The 16,834-nt window shown below is 36.3% G+C and overlaps 1 protein-coding gene across 7 annotated transcripts; it reads right to left on the reverse strand.

The window, feature by feature from the left end:
* Positions 1–54: 54 nt before the first annotated feature.
* On the reverse strand, positions 55–16,826 carry SLC25A40 (solute carrier family 25 member 40). Of its 7 annotated transcripts, none has more exons than XM_053974495.1 (12): positions 16,742–16,826; positions 15,705–15,824; positions 14,867–14,926; positions 13,570–13,676; positions 11,745–11,812; positions 9,996–10,120; positions 8,602–8,775; positions 5,255–5,364; positions 4,859–4,940; positions 3,228–3,308; positions 1,427–1,653; positions 55–1,305 (listed from the first exon to the last, which is right to left on the reverse strand). In XM_053974495.1, the coding sequence occupies exons 2-11, from the start codon at positions 15,796–15,798 to the stop codon at positions 1,538–1,540; spliced, it is 1,017 nt and encodes a 338-aa protein (XP_053830470.1). In that variant the 5' UTR covers positions 15,799–15,824; positions 16,742–16,826; the 3' UTR covers positions 55–1,305; positions 1,427–1,537. The 7 variants fall into 7 exon arrangements, with proteins under 7 accessions (XP_053830470.1, XP_053830502.1, XP_053830492.1 ...); XM_053974527.1 differs by lacking the exon at positions 55–1,305 and adding an exon at positions 2,859–3,049 and having other exon boundaries at positions 1,568–1,653; XM_053974517.1 differs by lacking the exon at positions 55–1,305 and adding an exon at positions 1,848–1,969 and having other exon boundaries at positions 1,578–1,653.
* Between the last annotated feature and the right edge of the window lie 8 nt (positions 16,827–16,834).

Below are 16,834 nucleotides of genomic sequence, written 5' to 3' on the forward strand. Positions count from 1 at the left end.
GTTGTCTCTCTTTTAATCACACAGGATAAGACCATTCTGTAAATTACAGCATTACCGAGTTTATAGCAAATACTTTTCTTGCACAAGGGGAAGACTGGTTTTCTTGCTCTATATCATTCAGTGTCATCCAATATCTGCTGCTACTATGTCTTCTTGGGCCTTATTTTGAATGTAAATTTACATTCAAAAGTCACAGTGGAAGAACAGTGTTAAGCATCTCCTCTGGCAGCATCTCTTGCCTAATGTGGTACCTAATGTCTTTACAAGTAGAGCATTTTTCAGTGTGTGAGGAATTTTTACCATGGACTGAACTCCATTTCTTGGGTAAAGCACACCCAAATGTCAGTGTCTTAATGATCTGACTACTGAGTTGCTTCTGTATCAGCACCCCCTGCTCAGTAAAATACACAAAAAAAATAGAATTCAACAACTGCATTGAAAATGCATTAAAAGAGGGAAGTAGTGAAAGTAGTTAAAAAATTATTTAAATCATACAGAGGCAGCTCTGATTTATTAATTTGAGTGCCTACAGGTGAGTGCAGTGCTGCAGCTCTTCCTACCAGGAGTGCAGCACAGTGGGGCAGAGGGTGGCTGTGCCTATGGCAGCAACCTGAACACGCTCTTCCCTTCAGAGGGGCGCAGGGCTGAGTCAAGCTGGCATGAATCACCTCTCCTTATGCCAGCAACCTTGGCCTTCCAAGAGAGGTGACCCCACACCAAATGTGCATGGCCTGGCCCTGCCTTGGAGCAGTGTGACAGTGACAACTTCTACCTCCCAGAAACACATGAAGGAGTGTTCCTGCAGAGCACCCAAACAGGCCTTTGGCTTCAATGTATAGGTGTGCTTTAATTTCTTTGAGTATTACATTAAACAAAAAGCCCCTGCTGTCCCACCAGTGTATACACTCTCAGTGTCTAATGAACATATGTATTTTTCCAGTTTTACAGAATTTTTCATATAAAATAAACCCGAGAAGCTTTTATAATATGCACTTATACAAAATACAGAGCGGCAAATAACAAACCTACAGAATGAAACACATAACAAGCAGCAAGAATAAATATTTATTGAATTCACTCTGTATCAACCTCCTTGCTGAGAAATAAATATATCTTACGATTAGAAAGCCAAAACATTTTTAAACATAATTTTAAAACTCAGCTAAAATGTATAATCATGAATGTTTAAAATTTAACACAGGTGGAAGTCATTATTCTTCATTGCTATGTCCAGCCTCAATTTTTCTTCTCTTTCTCCTTTCTTGTTTTCTTTTGTTCTTCCTTCCTTTTTTTTTTTCTCTCCAGCTGCAAGAGAAATCATAACATCTTCAATGATAGTTTAAGAGTGATGTGCATTTTCTTATTCTTAATAAAAAGAGTGAATTAATCCTTTGTGAAAGTTAAAAATGAAGCTTTATTTAGTTACCAAATGTAACGGTAGAAATTCACTGGGAATTCTAAAACACATCTTGACAGATTTAACTTTGGCACAACTTCCATCATATACTTTGCCTTCATACAATTGGACGAATAAGAATTATGGATGTTGATTCTTTTTTTCATTTAAATGAGAAAAGAAAGACTTTCCATATTCGTACGTGCTGATCATTATGGCACAAGCAGGAGCAACTTTAAACAGCCGTGGAGTAATACCTGCCCAGAAGAGAAAGGGATGTATTCACTATTATTTGTTTTCAGACCCAAGTGCTGCAGTACAATGTGTTGATCACAATATATCGATACCACAGTATATCAGTTTAGAGCTGGGATTCTACCTGCTCACATGCCTCAAAATACTGAATTTACTGGTTGTAGGTATTACCACTGTAATAAGCTTATGCGCTCACCTCTGCTGTCTTGTGTGGTCTGCCTGCCTCAAGTCCATTGTGTCTCTGCCCCTTCTGATTCTATGCAACTGGAGCACCTGGACCTGCAGGGCTCCTGTGCTCCAGCACACAAGAGGTGGCCTCTACTAAAATGAAGAATCCTGGTCACATGAATAAATGATGGAATTTACGTGTTAAGTGTTTCCCATTATAGTCAACTGTGATCTTACCAGTGGAGGTTAGAGTGATTCAGTTTAGAGGAGGGGAAATAAGGCTGAATCCCCTTGTCCACACACAGCCAGTCCTCTAATTCCACTTGAAATGCAAAAACGTCTGCAGAGAGCCAGCACAGATGACACATGACCCATAGAGAATTTTGTGTGGCTTTGGAACAGCAGCAAGGAGCCAGGCAGACTAACCCCAGTCATCTCAGCTACATGTGGCCAACTGAAGTGAACTAGTGGCTCATCAAGAGTATCTCTAAACTCTGCTACCCATGTGTCAAGACTGAAGTGCAAGTGTTTTAATCTATTAACTGAATTCAATATCAATATTATTGATACTTTGTGCTGTCTTGCATTCTGTTAGCATCCAGTGCTCTGAAATATGCAAATCCTGTTACCCAGCTTTGCCATCACTGTACAGCGAGGAAAGCAGTTTAATCTCTTTCAGCAAACACAAGTCTTGCAAGGCTTAACCACCTGTGCAGCCATTCACACAAGGACCCCCAATGAGCCAGTGCAGTGTGGTGAAGTCTGGTAAGTATCCTGGATTTGCAATGTCTCTTGTTGATGGTCATTTTAGTATGAACTACAATAGGATTTTATCTCAATATTATTTTAATCTCAGTATCTTGTCATTTCCACCTCAGGCTGCCAGAGCCATGCAAGAGAGGGCCAGTGTTTTCCCTTGTCTTCCTCTGGTCACCAATATACCTATAGAAGCTTTTCTTGTTGCTCTTAACATGCCTAGCCAGATTCATTTCCTAACCCAATCTCTGTCTACTTGGACCATTTCTCTGTGACAGGTTACCTGTCCTGACTTCCTTACGGTGTCTGAGTTTGTCCAGGAGCTCCTTCTTCCTCCATACAAACAACCTGAAGTTTTCACCTGACTTTCTCTTTGCTGGGATAGATTGTTCCTGAGCCTGGAGGAGGTGATTCTTGAATATTAACCAGCTTTCTTGGCCCTCTCTTCCCTCCAGGACTTTATCCCATGGTAGTCTACCAAGAAGATCCCAGGAGAGGCCAATGGCTGCATATCTGTTGCTTTATATATATGCAAACTATTGCATAACTAACAGTGTTCACAGAAATGGTAATATATAAATTTATGCATGTTAACATCTATAATTAAGGACTCTCCAGTCTGAATTTTTTTTAGAGATAAGAAAAAATTTACCGGCAAATAATCCAGTAATCCCATTTCCGGCAGCAATTTTCCTCATAACTGCCCAGGTTGATTTACTGTCCCTCTGTGGAACTCAATATAGTACAAGACAACAGTGAATTAGGCAATCCATGCAATGCCACAGAATGATATTTTTAGAAATCAGAGACAGTCACAGATGTAATTGTTAGGTTTAACTTCATTTTCTGTTAATTTTATCCATCTTATTTATACAGTATGTTGAATTAATACAGTATGCAAATACACAAGTTGAAACAGCAAGACATGGAAAAGACCTGTAGTAAAACCTAGAGTAAGATAAATTAACAGCTTCTATAGTCTTTACTGGATTGCTGATACAGGTGAAAAAAGCCAAAAAATATTTTTGCAGTCACAGAGAGACAAAATTTAGATGCATCATCAGTGTCCAACTCTAACAGTAACTGGATCTGGAAAGAATTAAACTGGCACAAATTAAAGATTACCATAATGGAATTTTAAAAATATAAATTAATCTGGTTAATATTAACCTAATAAATATATGGCAGATACATGTTTCAAAGTGATGTTAGGAAGGAATTCTTTCATTTATCAGCACTGGAAAAGAATTAAAAACAGTAACTATTTATATTTAAAACTTTTCTTAATACTAGTTCTGCAATCAAAGGATAATAAATTTTTTCAATAATTACTCTAGGAAAAAAAAAATTACCTGAGAGAATGAAACCTCATGCCAAAAAGTGAGCACTTATTTTCTATTTTCTTATTTTCTAAGCAGAAACTCTAGCAGAAACTATTTGGATACTCAGCCTTTTTAATGGTCTGTAATCTTAAAACTATGATATAATATTTATTTAGGTTAATGTAAGTTCTTCACTGGTCCACATCCCAAGCAATGGAAAAAAAGGTATTATATACCACTTCAATTTGGATAAAATAAAGCAGTGCTCTACTGACAAGAGCAAAACAGAAACTTCCTCTTTTATCCTTTAAAGATGTTGGGACATTCATTAATATGTCCTCAAAAATATTTTTTTTATATCGCATGAAAAGAAGGGGAAAAATACACAACCTAAGCACAATACTTTCTAGTCTAATATTTATCACAAGAATATTGCTATGTAGGAGTAAGTGGTAGTGAATGTTGTTTTGAAGACTTCTTCAATTAATCACTGTTCACCTGAATGTTTGCTGTGAAGTTACTTTTTTGCCTATTTAAATATAATTTACTTCAATCATAGAATAGTTTGGGTTCAAAAGAACCAAAGAACCTTTACTGGTCATCTAGTCCAACATCCCTGCAACAAACAGGGACATCTCAAATTTGAAATTTGTCTGCCTAAATGTAATAGCTTTGGAGTCCTTTGTTTCAATTTTTAACCATCTTATTAAGCTATATTGTATTGAACTCACACCTTTTCCCTCTTCCATGCCATTAATGAAATATGGTATTCTCCTAGGAGATAAATTTTAATCTTTTCTAGATACTACTATTTGGGGAAGAAAAAATGCCTGAGTGATAAAATGTTTACATATATTTTAGAAGTGGCAAATATTTAAAATTCCTACCACAAGCCATACCCAAATACTAGGTTTTATTTTTTAAACACTATAGGGTTTTTTTAGTCTTACCAGCAACTTACTTTTTAAGGTCTCATTCTCCCAAAGTTGAATCTGCCTATGTGTCTTCACTACATCAAATGGCTGAGTTACAACAGCTGCAATCTATCAGGAAATCAGTTTTAATGTTACTGCACAAAAAATTAAAATGTAACCTTACATTTTTAAAGTGCACACACAATTTAAAACTAGATTTGATATTCCAAGCACATTATATTTTTAAGTCTTGTGTGTCAGAACATTGCAATTTATTCAGATTTATTTAATCAGGCTAAATGCCACACCACATGTGTTTGAAGTACAAGTACCCCAAAATATACAACATTTCTGAGAGAATAATCTAAAAATCATACCTTTTTAAAACAGTTTATTAGTACTAATAATAAAGAATAGTACTAAAAATGAAATTATATACTTACAGAGCCAGATGCTGCTCCTGAAGTAAAAGAAACAAAAAATGTATGTTCATTTGCACCAACTTCCTTGCACATCATCTTCTTGAAACGTTCATAATTATACCAATACATTGCTATGATTACAAAAAAAATAAACCTGCATTACAACAGAGTTGTATAACAAGTACAAAAATTCTTATACCAAGTCCAGATGTAAGAATTCTACTGTGGCAAAAGAAGCAAACAGAAACAAGAGCTGAAAGCACAGTAAGTGTCCTACGTGATAACCCATGGACAGATTGCTGTGTTCCCCTTGTTCTCCATATACCAAATTTCTTCATGATACAAATTAGCCTAGTCATTTTGTCTCTCCCTTAGGTAACCTCTACCTTCATACAATCTAAACCCAGCACTATAAAACTCACATTCAATTTAAAATAAATCAAGATGTAGGCTTCTAATTACTTGCTATGTTTTCAGGCATATTTCATGTTTCATACGTCTCAGGAATTCTATAAAAATGAACTTCTATACAAAATGAAATTTGCTCAGGACTGCCTCATACTTTTCTGAGGTGCAGTATAAAATTTAATTCTGAGAGAACAAAAAAATATGACTTTGCTCCTTGGAATTACTAATAGGGAAATGCCTCTGTGGGGACTGTCAAAAGTCCAGCAAACAACTTTTAGGAATAACATCTGTTTCTGTGACCATCTGCTGAGCTAAACTGCACTTTTTCTGCTTTCTAACTAAAACTTCAAACAATATACTACTGGGCTGAATTAGAAAGTAATTCCTCATGGCAGTTGGTCAACTAAATACTGTAAATACTAAATACTGCTCCACATCCTGAAAGGTAACAATGCCTCGTTCAGCACCGAGTTCTGGAGGCTGTGCCAGCAGAAAAATTTCACAGCATTTTCTTGCCATTAGGACTACCAGCACACGTGCCTGGCTTCCAACATTATGCAAAAGTAAAAGTAGGCAATATCTCAGAAGGCATTCTGAGGATTTGAGGAGAACCTACTATTGAAATGTACAAAACCTTAATTTAATATAAATCACCTAAATCCAGCATTTTCTAAAGCACCTTCAGGACACATCTCCCTGAACACCATTTACATTTATATATTGTCTGTGACACTGCTTGAAGAAGGACTCAAATACTATTATTAACCCAGTTTTTGTGTATATAAGCATTCATAACTTTTGTTCAGCCTAGCTAGCATCCCAAGGAACATGCTTGAAACACATAATGAACACTTGGGCTAGGAATAGAGAGGAATTCTAATTATCCTATGCTTCTTGAGTCATGCTGTGCTGTTTGACTGTTTTCAATAGGACCTGCTTTCTCTACTCCATGTTACACTGATTTTAACTCTTGAGATAGCTGACTTGAACTCCTGGCAGCAAAGGTGCAAACTGAGAACCCCAGAGATTCAGCTGCTGTTAGGGCATCATTCAAACTGAAGAGCTCAGACTGAAGGTACAAAGGGAGCACATCATAGCAGATAGAGAGCAGTTATAAGGAAAAAACTATCAGGATATACAGTTGGAAAAGGCATTAAGTAGTACTAAACATCCTTAGCTTTACATAAGCAGAATTTTGTGGTATTTGTGGTTTTTTTAAATACATTTTCCTTTACTCATGCTTCTACCTGCCTGCTCGCTATTAGTTGAGTAGTTCTCAACATGCAGCTACTGCCTTGTAGGTTAACTTGTGTTTCTACCATCATGCTCACAAAGTACTGGGCACAGATGAGCAAGTGGCCACTGGCTGTCCAGGGAATGCCAGAGCAGTGTGGAAACTGACTAAAAATCAACGAGTCTGGCTTGGAGCAGTGGAGGAACAGCAGGCGTGGACACAAGAATCTGAAAAGGGCTGAGAAGAATGCACATCACCTTAGTGCCCTCTTCTTTGTGCACTCCCTCTGATCTGCCCACTCTGTTAAAAGCAACAAGGGGAAGGAAGCTCACTAGCTCCAGCCACACTGCTACAGACAAAAATCAATAGAAGAATGAGAGTTTCTACTTGAAGTCAGACAGCATGAACCAGATGAAGAATTTGAGAGTTCCTTTACAAACCTTAGAGAACAGCTTATGAGAAAATTGCATTTGGCAGAGAAGAAAATAAAGTAAATTAAGAATAAATATTGAACAGGAAACACTTCAGACAAAAGATTCAGATGAATTCTGGCAGTTGTCTTTAGCCTTAGTGAAACCGTGTTTTCATAGGTTCATAAGCCTTCCCTATCACAGAAGACTAAATTAAGTCCCATCAAGCAACTGGATCTTTAAGCGGGAAATACATTCCAATCACAATTTTCAAGCAGTAGCTAAGTGAAAGAGAACGGAGCATTATAAATTCTGGAAAGAAGACAGCAGAAATAACTTAGTTCAGTTTACTCAACTACCAACTGCAGTTTGAAAGTAAATATCCTCACCACACCTCACTTACATCTCAGTTTGGTTCATGGCCAATTTAAAATTTACTCTGGGTACGCATATCCTGTAACAACCCAAACCAATGATTAGCCCACCAGATTGTTTGGAAACACAAATTAAATTAAAAGCAAAGTAAGACAACAGAGATAGCAGGTCAAATACTTCAAAGGTTCTCTGACTCCAAAACCAGGTTTGAATAAGAATCTTTCAAAAAATGGGTTTGAATAATTTTTCTGGGCCAACATAAAGTGTTTAAAGATTGCTGGTACTACCCCAATGACAGAAACTGCTTCAATGACAACTGATGTCTGATGATCCAAAAGTACTCTGACAAAAACAGGCCTTAAAGGGACAGGGGCTTGCTGGTGCTTTAGCAGTGTCCCCTGTAGCATCTGTCCCAGTTACCTTGAGGAAGGGCCCTAGGACTAGTTATGCTTTGAATCAGACTTTTCTTCTTCTAGGCTTTCAGCTTTCAAGTCTTGCTAAAGAGTTTTTTGGAGCAGTTATACAAAAAAATTCATCTTGACTTAAAAAAAAAAATCTTGAAGATACTACTCTGTCACTCTCTGTACATGTTTCCAAAATGTAACAGAACACTTAGATACAGCATGGTTATCAGAAAATAGCCACTATTTCTATCACAGAGAAAATTTCCAGCTGAAACTCCTCAAAAGCAGTCATTGTGTAAGCTAAAGATGAGAAGAAAGAGTCTAAGTACAGAGAAAGGGAATGTAACAATGAATCCTATCTGGTATCCACAAACAAAATGGGGGGGAAAAATCACATCTTCAGAGAATTTATAAATAAAACCACTCAAAATAGGAAAAGTAAATCTCAGTCATTCTTAAAACCAACTATTAAAACTACCTAAAAGCACAGAAAAATAATATAAAAACATAAAAACCTGCATGGAGAATAAACCTTACCTGAGAAAGGGACATCTCTCAGAACAGTAGAAGTCCAGCCCTGCCACAGGGAGAACCACCCATCTGCAGCCACTTTGGTGCTGATACGCAGGTACAGCTGCTTGTAGGACGACCTGCGATACTGCATTTGAGTTCTGATCAGCTCCAGGGGACTCACCACAGTGGAAGAACCAACTGCAAAGGAAATATGGCTTTATTAGAAAAATCAATATTTAATAGTACAATTTCCTGAACATTCAAGTCATGTCTCACCTTACTTTATGTATTGGATTCTTTTCAACTCTCCCATTTTCCTTGAACTAATTCCCAAAATAAGTTTCCTTTCCAGCTAAGAAAAACGTGCCTATTCACAGTACCTAGGTTTCCAGTTTAGGTTTTTTTTTTTTTCAATGCTAGCATGCTGTAAACAATGTAACATGTTGACAGTTCTCATTTTTCAGATTTAACACATAAATAGGCTGAAAATTTCAAGTACTTACACTCAATTATTTTCATTAGTTGCCATTTTAAACTGTAACTTGAAGAAAGTGATCTTGATGTTTAAGGCTTCTTTTTGTGTTAAGGACAGAATTGTGGTTAGATTTAAGCTTTTATTGATTTCTAAGCATATTTGCCAATCTTATTTTAAACTATCAAGAACAATTATCTGATAAAGTAACTCTTGCATCTTGCACAATGGTCAGTGAGTCATCATTCAGTAACAAGCTACCATCACACATCTAACAGACATTAAAAATTTTACTAGATAAAAGAATTTTCCTTCTGTTGCTGGAATAAGGTTTTACACATGAATTTAAAATCTGGAACAGCCCTAATAAGAGCAATGTGCTACACCACCACAAAATAGCAATTCTTTTTCTGCTAGTCTGCCAGTGCCCCCATGGTTGCACAGGTAGAACATGGAACTGCATCATCAGACCCTTCCAAGAAAGCCGTAAAATAAATTAGCTGAGTTAATTCTACAAAAATATATGAAGAAAAGGATAAACAAAAGTAAGAAAATATATAAATTCCATCCACATCATACAGCAGTAAAAGCAGTACAAGTCCAATTTTCATCTTTGTTAGAAGTACCTATGTACCTTCCATTATAGCAAATGATGATGTTTATTATTAGATTGATGGCAGAACAGACTTAAATTAAACTGTCCTTGGTAGAAATCTAGAAATATAAAATTTTGAACAAATTACAAATGTAGTGAAAGTGTTTCAGCAAAACCAAGTCTCATTATTCCAGGTGAGAGGGTTCTGTTACCCAAGAAATACTGAGTAATGACAGTATTCCTTCCTATTCCTCACTTAAACCCACAGCATATTTACTTTTAAATAAAAGTCAAGCAAACAGCATAGAGGTATTATGTTCCAGTTTTCTCTTTAAACAGAGGACAACTTACATCTGCTTAAGGAACCTGCAATAACTGGAATGTGCTCATCATGCTTTCCTGGTCTGTTTTTCAAAGCTTCACACAGCTGATCGTAGCAGGTAAAATAGATTGCTGTGGTAGGAACTGCCATTATTCTAAAATATAAGAGAGGAAATATAAATTAATACCAGGAAATCAGGAGAATAAAATCAACTGTCTTGTATTGATATTTTACTTCTATTTTAAATAAAGTTAAATCTCCAGCTGTCTGTAATGGATTAATAAAAAAAAACATTAATCCCATAGCTTTGATTCACTGCTTGTAGTTCAGAGTTTCAAACCCACACATTTCCCAAGTTTTCATTTCATTAGAGAAAACCATAAGTAAAATGATGGTAGATTATCTCAGTCAAAATCTATTCTGTACCAGCTACAGAACTATTTTGATAAAGAATGGGAAGTGAAAGATCTGAAAATTAAGAACTCAAACAAAATGTTACACAAATACTATTAACCTTAACTTTTATTTATGTAACAATTGGATATTATGCTCTTGATCAACAGCCATGCTACTCACTACTTAAGAGACAATGTAGTATGCACAAATATAAGCTCTTTCCACACCAGCATAGTACAGACTGTAGTAGCAACAGGTAGATTCAATAATCATTCAGTGTAGGGGAAAAGCACCACATCTTACTATAATCTGGCAATTACACTTCTGTGTTATGTCTGTGCCAATACAGCATGTACCACCATTACCAAAAACCACCAAGGACCGTCATGCTTGGAAAACGAACATGGCTTAGTTTATATCTTCTCTTCTACTTGTGTGACTTTCTCCAGTAAAGAAATTAGTTCTCTGGAGAACAGAACATGTGCTTTGTAAAAAACTGTACTGACTGGAACAGTTCAGTCAGGTCCTAAGGTTTATATTTTGAAGTTGCCACATACTGGAGGGTAAACCAGACTGAACTCCACCACGCTTTGCTTTTTTGTGTCTATACATGGAGCACTGTCTGCAAATCAAAATTGTACCAGTGCTTCCCACTGGGCACTTCCCACTTTGTGCCTTACAAGATACAAGTTTAATACACATCTTAGATTCGAAAACTTTCTTGGTTTATGAAGGAGAACATAATTATAGAGGTCTTAATTTCTACCTGTACTAGGTTAATACGAATAAAAAGATAAAACAGTTTGGGGCTGTTAAGCCTAAAGAGAAGAGCAGGAGGAGATCTGATTGCAGTGTTTAAACATGCAAATTGCTCTTGTAGAAAGAAAATTAATTATCTGTTTATCCAGATAGAATAAAACCCCAAAGTTCTTTGAAATAAAGAAGATGATTACAAAAATTAAGTGAAGGTAATGAGGTGCAACACCAGAGTGTCTGGAAACAGCTGTGCTGTTGATAGCAAGTCATTAAGTAACAAGATACAACAAGAATGTGTCGAAGACTGACGCTCTCAAGTAATCAGGTCTCATCCTGTGATTTGATGATGCTATCAAAGGAATAGTTATAGTAGGAAAAAAAAAAAAAAAGCATGAGAAGTCTATTGATCCTGCTTAACTACGGAGAATGTATCAGGAAATTCTAAAATCTGACAAAAAATCATACTGTCCATAGACATTTCTGATCGAACTGATTAGTCTGTAACTTCAGAAACAACACATTTTTTAAATAACTTAGAAATAAGCATAATAATTTGTCAAAAATAATTAAGTAATTTTTTAACAATAACTTACAGCATGTTACTAAAAACACCCCATTCAACTTACAGTGTTGGGGGAAGCCCACTCCACAGTGACTTAATTCCCTCTATTCGAATAATTTTCACAAATGCATCCTAAAAATATAACCAGGCAAAGAGCAATAATTAGCTACAAATTTTTGTAGTTAGTAATACATTTTAGCTGGCAAAACACAAAACTAATGTCTTTTAAAAGTATGTTTCTAAAATGGCTTATCATTGTAAGATCCCAATTTTATAACTGCTTACACAAGCTATCACACTTAATCATGCAAACAGTTCCACTGAGCTGAACAGAACAATTTATGTGACTGAAATTAAGAATTTCCTTCCATCTTTAAAAAGCCAAAGTTCTTATCAGTGACTTATAGCCCCGTGAATAACTATTTTCAGTACTAATATAGCATTGCAGCAATTAGTGGAAACTTCCCAAAAAATCCACTAAAATATTTTTTCAATATGTAGCAGAGTTTCTAGGCATGACATAGCAACTAATTCTCAAAGATTCTTCAATACTTCCTCTGACAACATGACCCCATACAGGCAATGTGTATACACTATACCATATACAAGCTTCCAATTATTATTACAGCTGTCCTGTATATTCCCAGGAGACTGACAGCAGAACAACACTAAACCTTGAAGATAATTCAGCTGAAATCACAAGCAAAATCACAAACTTTGTAATGTCAGGATACTAATTTTGTTAAAACACCTGGGGAAAGAGGTTGGGATTCAATGGATTAGAATATGCCTAAGACCAGACATTATTACAGAGCCTCAAAAGATAGAGAGTCTGGCAGACCACAGAAAGAGGAAGGAAAAAGTAAATAGCTTTAGAGGAGACAGCCTTGATGTACTAATCCTGTGAGGTAAAAAGTTGAATGGAAAAAACAAAGAAATGGTTTATTACAACAAACCTGACTAGCTTTGAAAGGAAGCCAAGAATCCCTAGAGGTCCTAACATGGTTTAACAAATAAAGACACTTTTATACTAGCTGGTTAGTATCTTTATAACCCAGCAAACTTCAACAAGTTTACAAAACAGGAAGGTATAGATAAAAGACTCATTTAAAAAAAAAAAAAGAAGATGAAGTTATATGATAGTCATTCTTCTTTAAGAATCACCTTGTTATGGCAAAACCAGGCATAAATTCATGTCAAATAGAAAACTAAGTAACTTTCTAAAATTATATAGAAAAGATAATTGAAAAAAATCACACTTGTAAAGTTATTAATTAAAAAAAACCTTCTTAAACTTCTGAAGACACCTTTTGCATTAACATCCCATTCTCAAGATTTTAATTTTGAAAAATCCTTGATCTTAGGTTTAATTTCATGGCAGAGTCAAAAAAAAACAATAATGAACCAGCATGACAGTATCTGCCAGCAAGTCTGTTTCAAGTGTTTAGGAAAATGCTAGTCCTACAAGTCTAGATACTTGACAGGCTAGAGACTTCTCTGGATAGAGAACTTGACACACGAACTTAACTTTAAACTGCACCATTAGCTCAGCTCAGGAGCCCACTGGGAGATGTGTGGGCACAAGGGCTGTAAGCAGGAAAGAGAAAATTATTACCTGCAATCAGCAACTACTGCCAATATATCTGAAGTGGGGAAAATCAAATCATAAAGCCAGAAACCTGTGAGGAGAGCTGTGCAGCTGCCTCCTTGTTAATTTTAAGGAAGGAATATGTATTTTTTTGCAGACAGTAGAAGGTATGATCAATCAGCAGTGTAACCACAAGAAGACCCTCTCAAATGATAACAGATTCCAGTAGAACCTGAAAAAAACTGAAAACTTCAGAGTATACTACTTAATGCAGTTTTATATACATGTAAAATGTTCTTACCAATGTTCCTTTGAAACGCCCAGGTTTTTTATAATAGGCTTTGCTGTCCGCATTTTCACAAACATATACATGATCCATAAGGCCATTGGAGTATACAAAACACTTTCCTAATAAAATGATGTATAAGAATATAGTTAACACTTGTAAGATTGTTTTTATGCAGCAGCAATTTCAAATTGGATATAATGGCAACACAGATTTATCTCTGGTTAGTTACAGAGGGGCAAAATAATTTGGTAAGTCTATAATGACAAATTAGGTCAAAGGAAAGAGGGTACAAATGTACCACTCAGGCTGCTTAACTAAATGGAACCGCCTTCACAAGGCTCCAGGAGACATGTTTAGGTAATATTACCATTGCTGAAAGGTAAGACTAACGGAAGACCTGAATGTCACTATTGTATGTAACTGTGAACATCTTTCAGACTTTTAAATCTTTTATTAAGTAGCCTCAGCATCCACTTCAAGTGGAGGTATTGTATCTTATTGTTATTATTATGTCTTATCTTGGTCTGTATTTATACTAGATCATCCCCTCCATTTATTTTTCATTTCTCCTACATTATGTACTTTCAACCTGTTTGATAAAATATTATTGCCATTACAAAAACATACTTTAAGCTTCACATTTGCAGATTTCTGAAGGCTTTAGAATTTACTCAAAAACAGGATAGAAGGCACAAGTATTTTTCCTAATTTTATTTGCAAGTGTGACTGCAAATACTCCCCTCCACATTCAACATGAAAAACCAGTCATCTTCTTTCCTTTTAAATCTCATTTACTAAGTACAAGTAAATAGTAGGAACCATTAGCACATCTTTGAGAGCACAATATCCTCATCTATTTAGAACCCGACTGGCAAGAGACTAGTTAAGACTTCTCCATTTCAAAAATCTCTGGATTCTGGAGATGAACTTTGATATAACATCCTGATCACTTAAGCCCTCTGGTGAAATAGTTATTCATTTAGTAACAGTATTTTATTATTTGACTCAACTCAGTATTAGCTTTTTATTATTTGACTCAACTCAGTATTAGCTGTACGTTCTGCCATAATGAAAATATCAAGACAGGGAAAAAAGCCTGTTTCAAAATGGTATAGATGTATGGGATTTTTTTTCCACTGTGTCTGTTTAGTACATATTTGTGTGTTGCTTTCCACCCCCCCCCCCAGTTATATTAGAGAAACAAACTCAAACATTCTACACCTCAGCACAGCATTATGACAACTACTAGCTAAATACAAGAGCAAAAGCAAACTGTGTCCCCCATTACACTACATATTTGTTTGTTTACCTTCATGAAATGGATTCCTTTGGGCTTGCAGTCGAGTTTTGATAACATCAAGAGGAGTTACTAAAATAAAACAGAAGTCATTTAGAAACACTCTGGATGCCCTGAAAATGTAGAAGTTTACAGATGCCTTATCATGAACTTCTACAACCTTTTTTTTGTTTCCAGAGGGAGGAAAAAAAAACCCCACCTAACAGATTTTACAATGTTATCAAGCAGAGAGAAAAGGGATGTTAGCAGACAGAGACAATGCTATCAGAGACAAAGGAGAACTACATACCCTTTATGATTTCCAAGATATCAAATCTATCTTTTCTAATTTACTAACAGTTGCATAGACATGAAATATTAATGATACACAAAGCTCATTCAAAAACCACTGTGTCATGTTTGAAATTGCTTTTATAAGTTGCATACCACAAGGCAAACAAAATCAAATTTTGGCCTCTGGCATATAAAGTAGCACAGCACTCTTCATGTGTTTGTTCTTTTCCAATAAACTGACCATAATATAACTTCCAAGAAAAAAAAAGTTAAGTTCATTATGTACTTTTCTTTTTTTGCTGCATGTAGCCAATATGTAAAACATTGGGGTTCTTGAAAAGTAAAGGTTTAGTGAACATTTCACTGCTTCCACTGCAGCCCTTACAACTATCACAGGGTGAGACACGCTGTACGCTGCAGTGGCTGGGCAGCTGGACCATCTTCCTCTGATTATTTCAGCTGAGGGCTCGATTCCACATATTAGTGGAAACACATAAGCAGACATCATGCTGAGTCAAACTGAAGAGTAATCACTTTGTAAGATTCTCTCTGTGGCCAGCTTCATAGTTTGCCTTACCAAATAATGATGTAATTATAGCTCCACAACAAGAGGCTATTGCTTGCTGAACAACGGTTAGTTTTTGTACATTGATATCACTCATTTCAGCCATGGCTTTATCCCCAGAGTAAAAAAAACCTGTTAAGGAACAGAAAAACATATTGTAAGACTACGCTCAGAAAAAAAGTCAAGGGATAAATATTTTCAGTTTTCACTACTAAGATATGTAGAACCAGCAATATTACTTTTCTACCTATATAGAAGCATCTCAGTAATTTTTGAGATTGAGCCATATTTTGCAAGTAAGTTTTCTAAAGACAATAAAACTTCAAAATCCTTCTTAAATGAATTACAACATTTACATGTTCTTGCAAACCACATTAAATGTTTAACACGTATTGCCTTTAATTGCAACAAAGTGTTTACAAACAAGCAAATACTCCTTACAAAGATAAACTTTCAGCCTGCAGCCCATAAACTGAAGCACTGCAGAATAATTGACTCAGCCCTTCTCTTGCTCCCATCTCTTCTGAGAGAACCCAGAAAGGTCTCCTGGCTGCCCCAACAGCCACAGCCTGCTAGTGATGACTGTGTGCCCTGGCTTCCTCCTCGGGTAATAATAAGCAGGGACTAACTACTAACAATGTTACCATCAAATGCTAATTCCTCGAACGAATCCTGCTCTACAGCTGCACAGGCATGGTCACAGCAATTTAGGAATGCATTCAGAATATCTGCAACTAGCCAGGACAGGCGAAGATAATAAAAATACTTCAGAAAATAAAATCCCTAAATAGAGGCGTGTCTTTCAAAACGCACCACTGTGCTTAAATGCAGCCCTAACTTTATTAGAAACATTGATCTAAGCTTTTCATTGACTTCACAAGAATGTTTTGTTATTTTCACTATGCTTCAAGTTAGATAGAAAAGATTAAGTGCGCAAACCAACTCTGCCCTCTCGGGTGCTAACAACTGCAACAGCAGGTGGGGATACTGTTTATTTTTCACGTATCTTTAACTCGGAAGGGGACCGCTGCCCAGAATTGCGTACATACCCGTTTATCGGCGGCGCCCGCCGGGGGCAAAGGTCTCCGCGACTCAGGCACGGTCCGGGCTGTGGGGAGGAGGGAAGGACGCCGCCACTCCAA

This window comes from Vidua macroura, chromosome 1 (assembly GCF_024509145.1).
Source record: "Vidua macroura isolate BioBank_ID:100142 chromosome 1, ASM2450914v1, whole genome shotgun sequence".
Classification (NCBI taxonomy): Eukaryota; Metazoa; Chordata; class Aves; order Passeriformes; family Viduidae; genus Vidua; species Vidua macroura.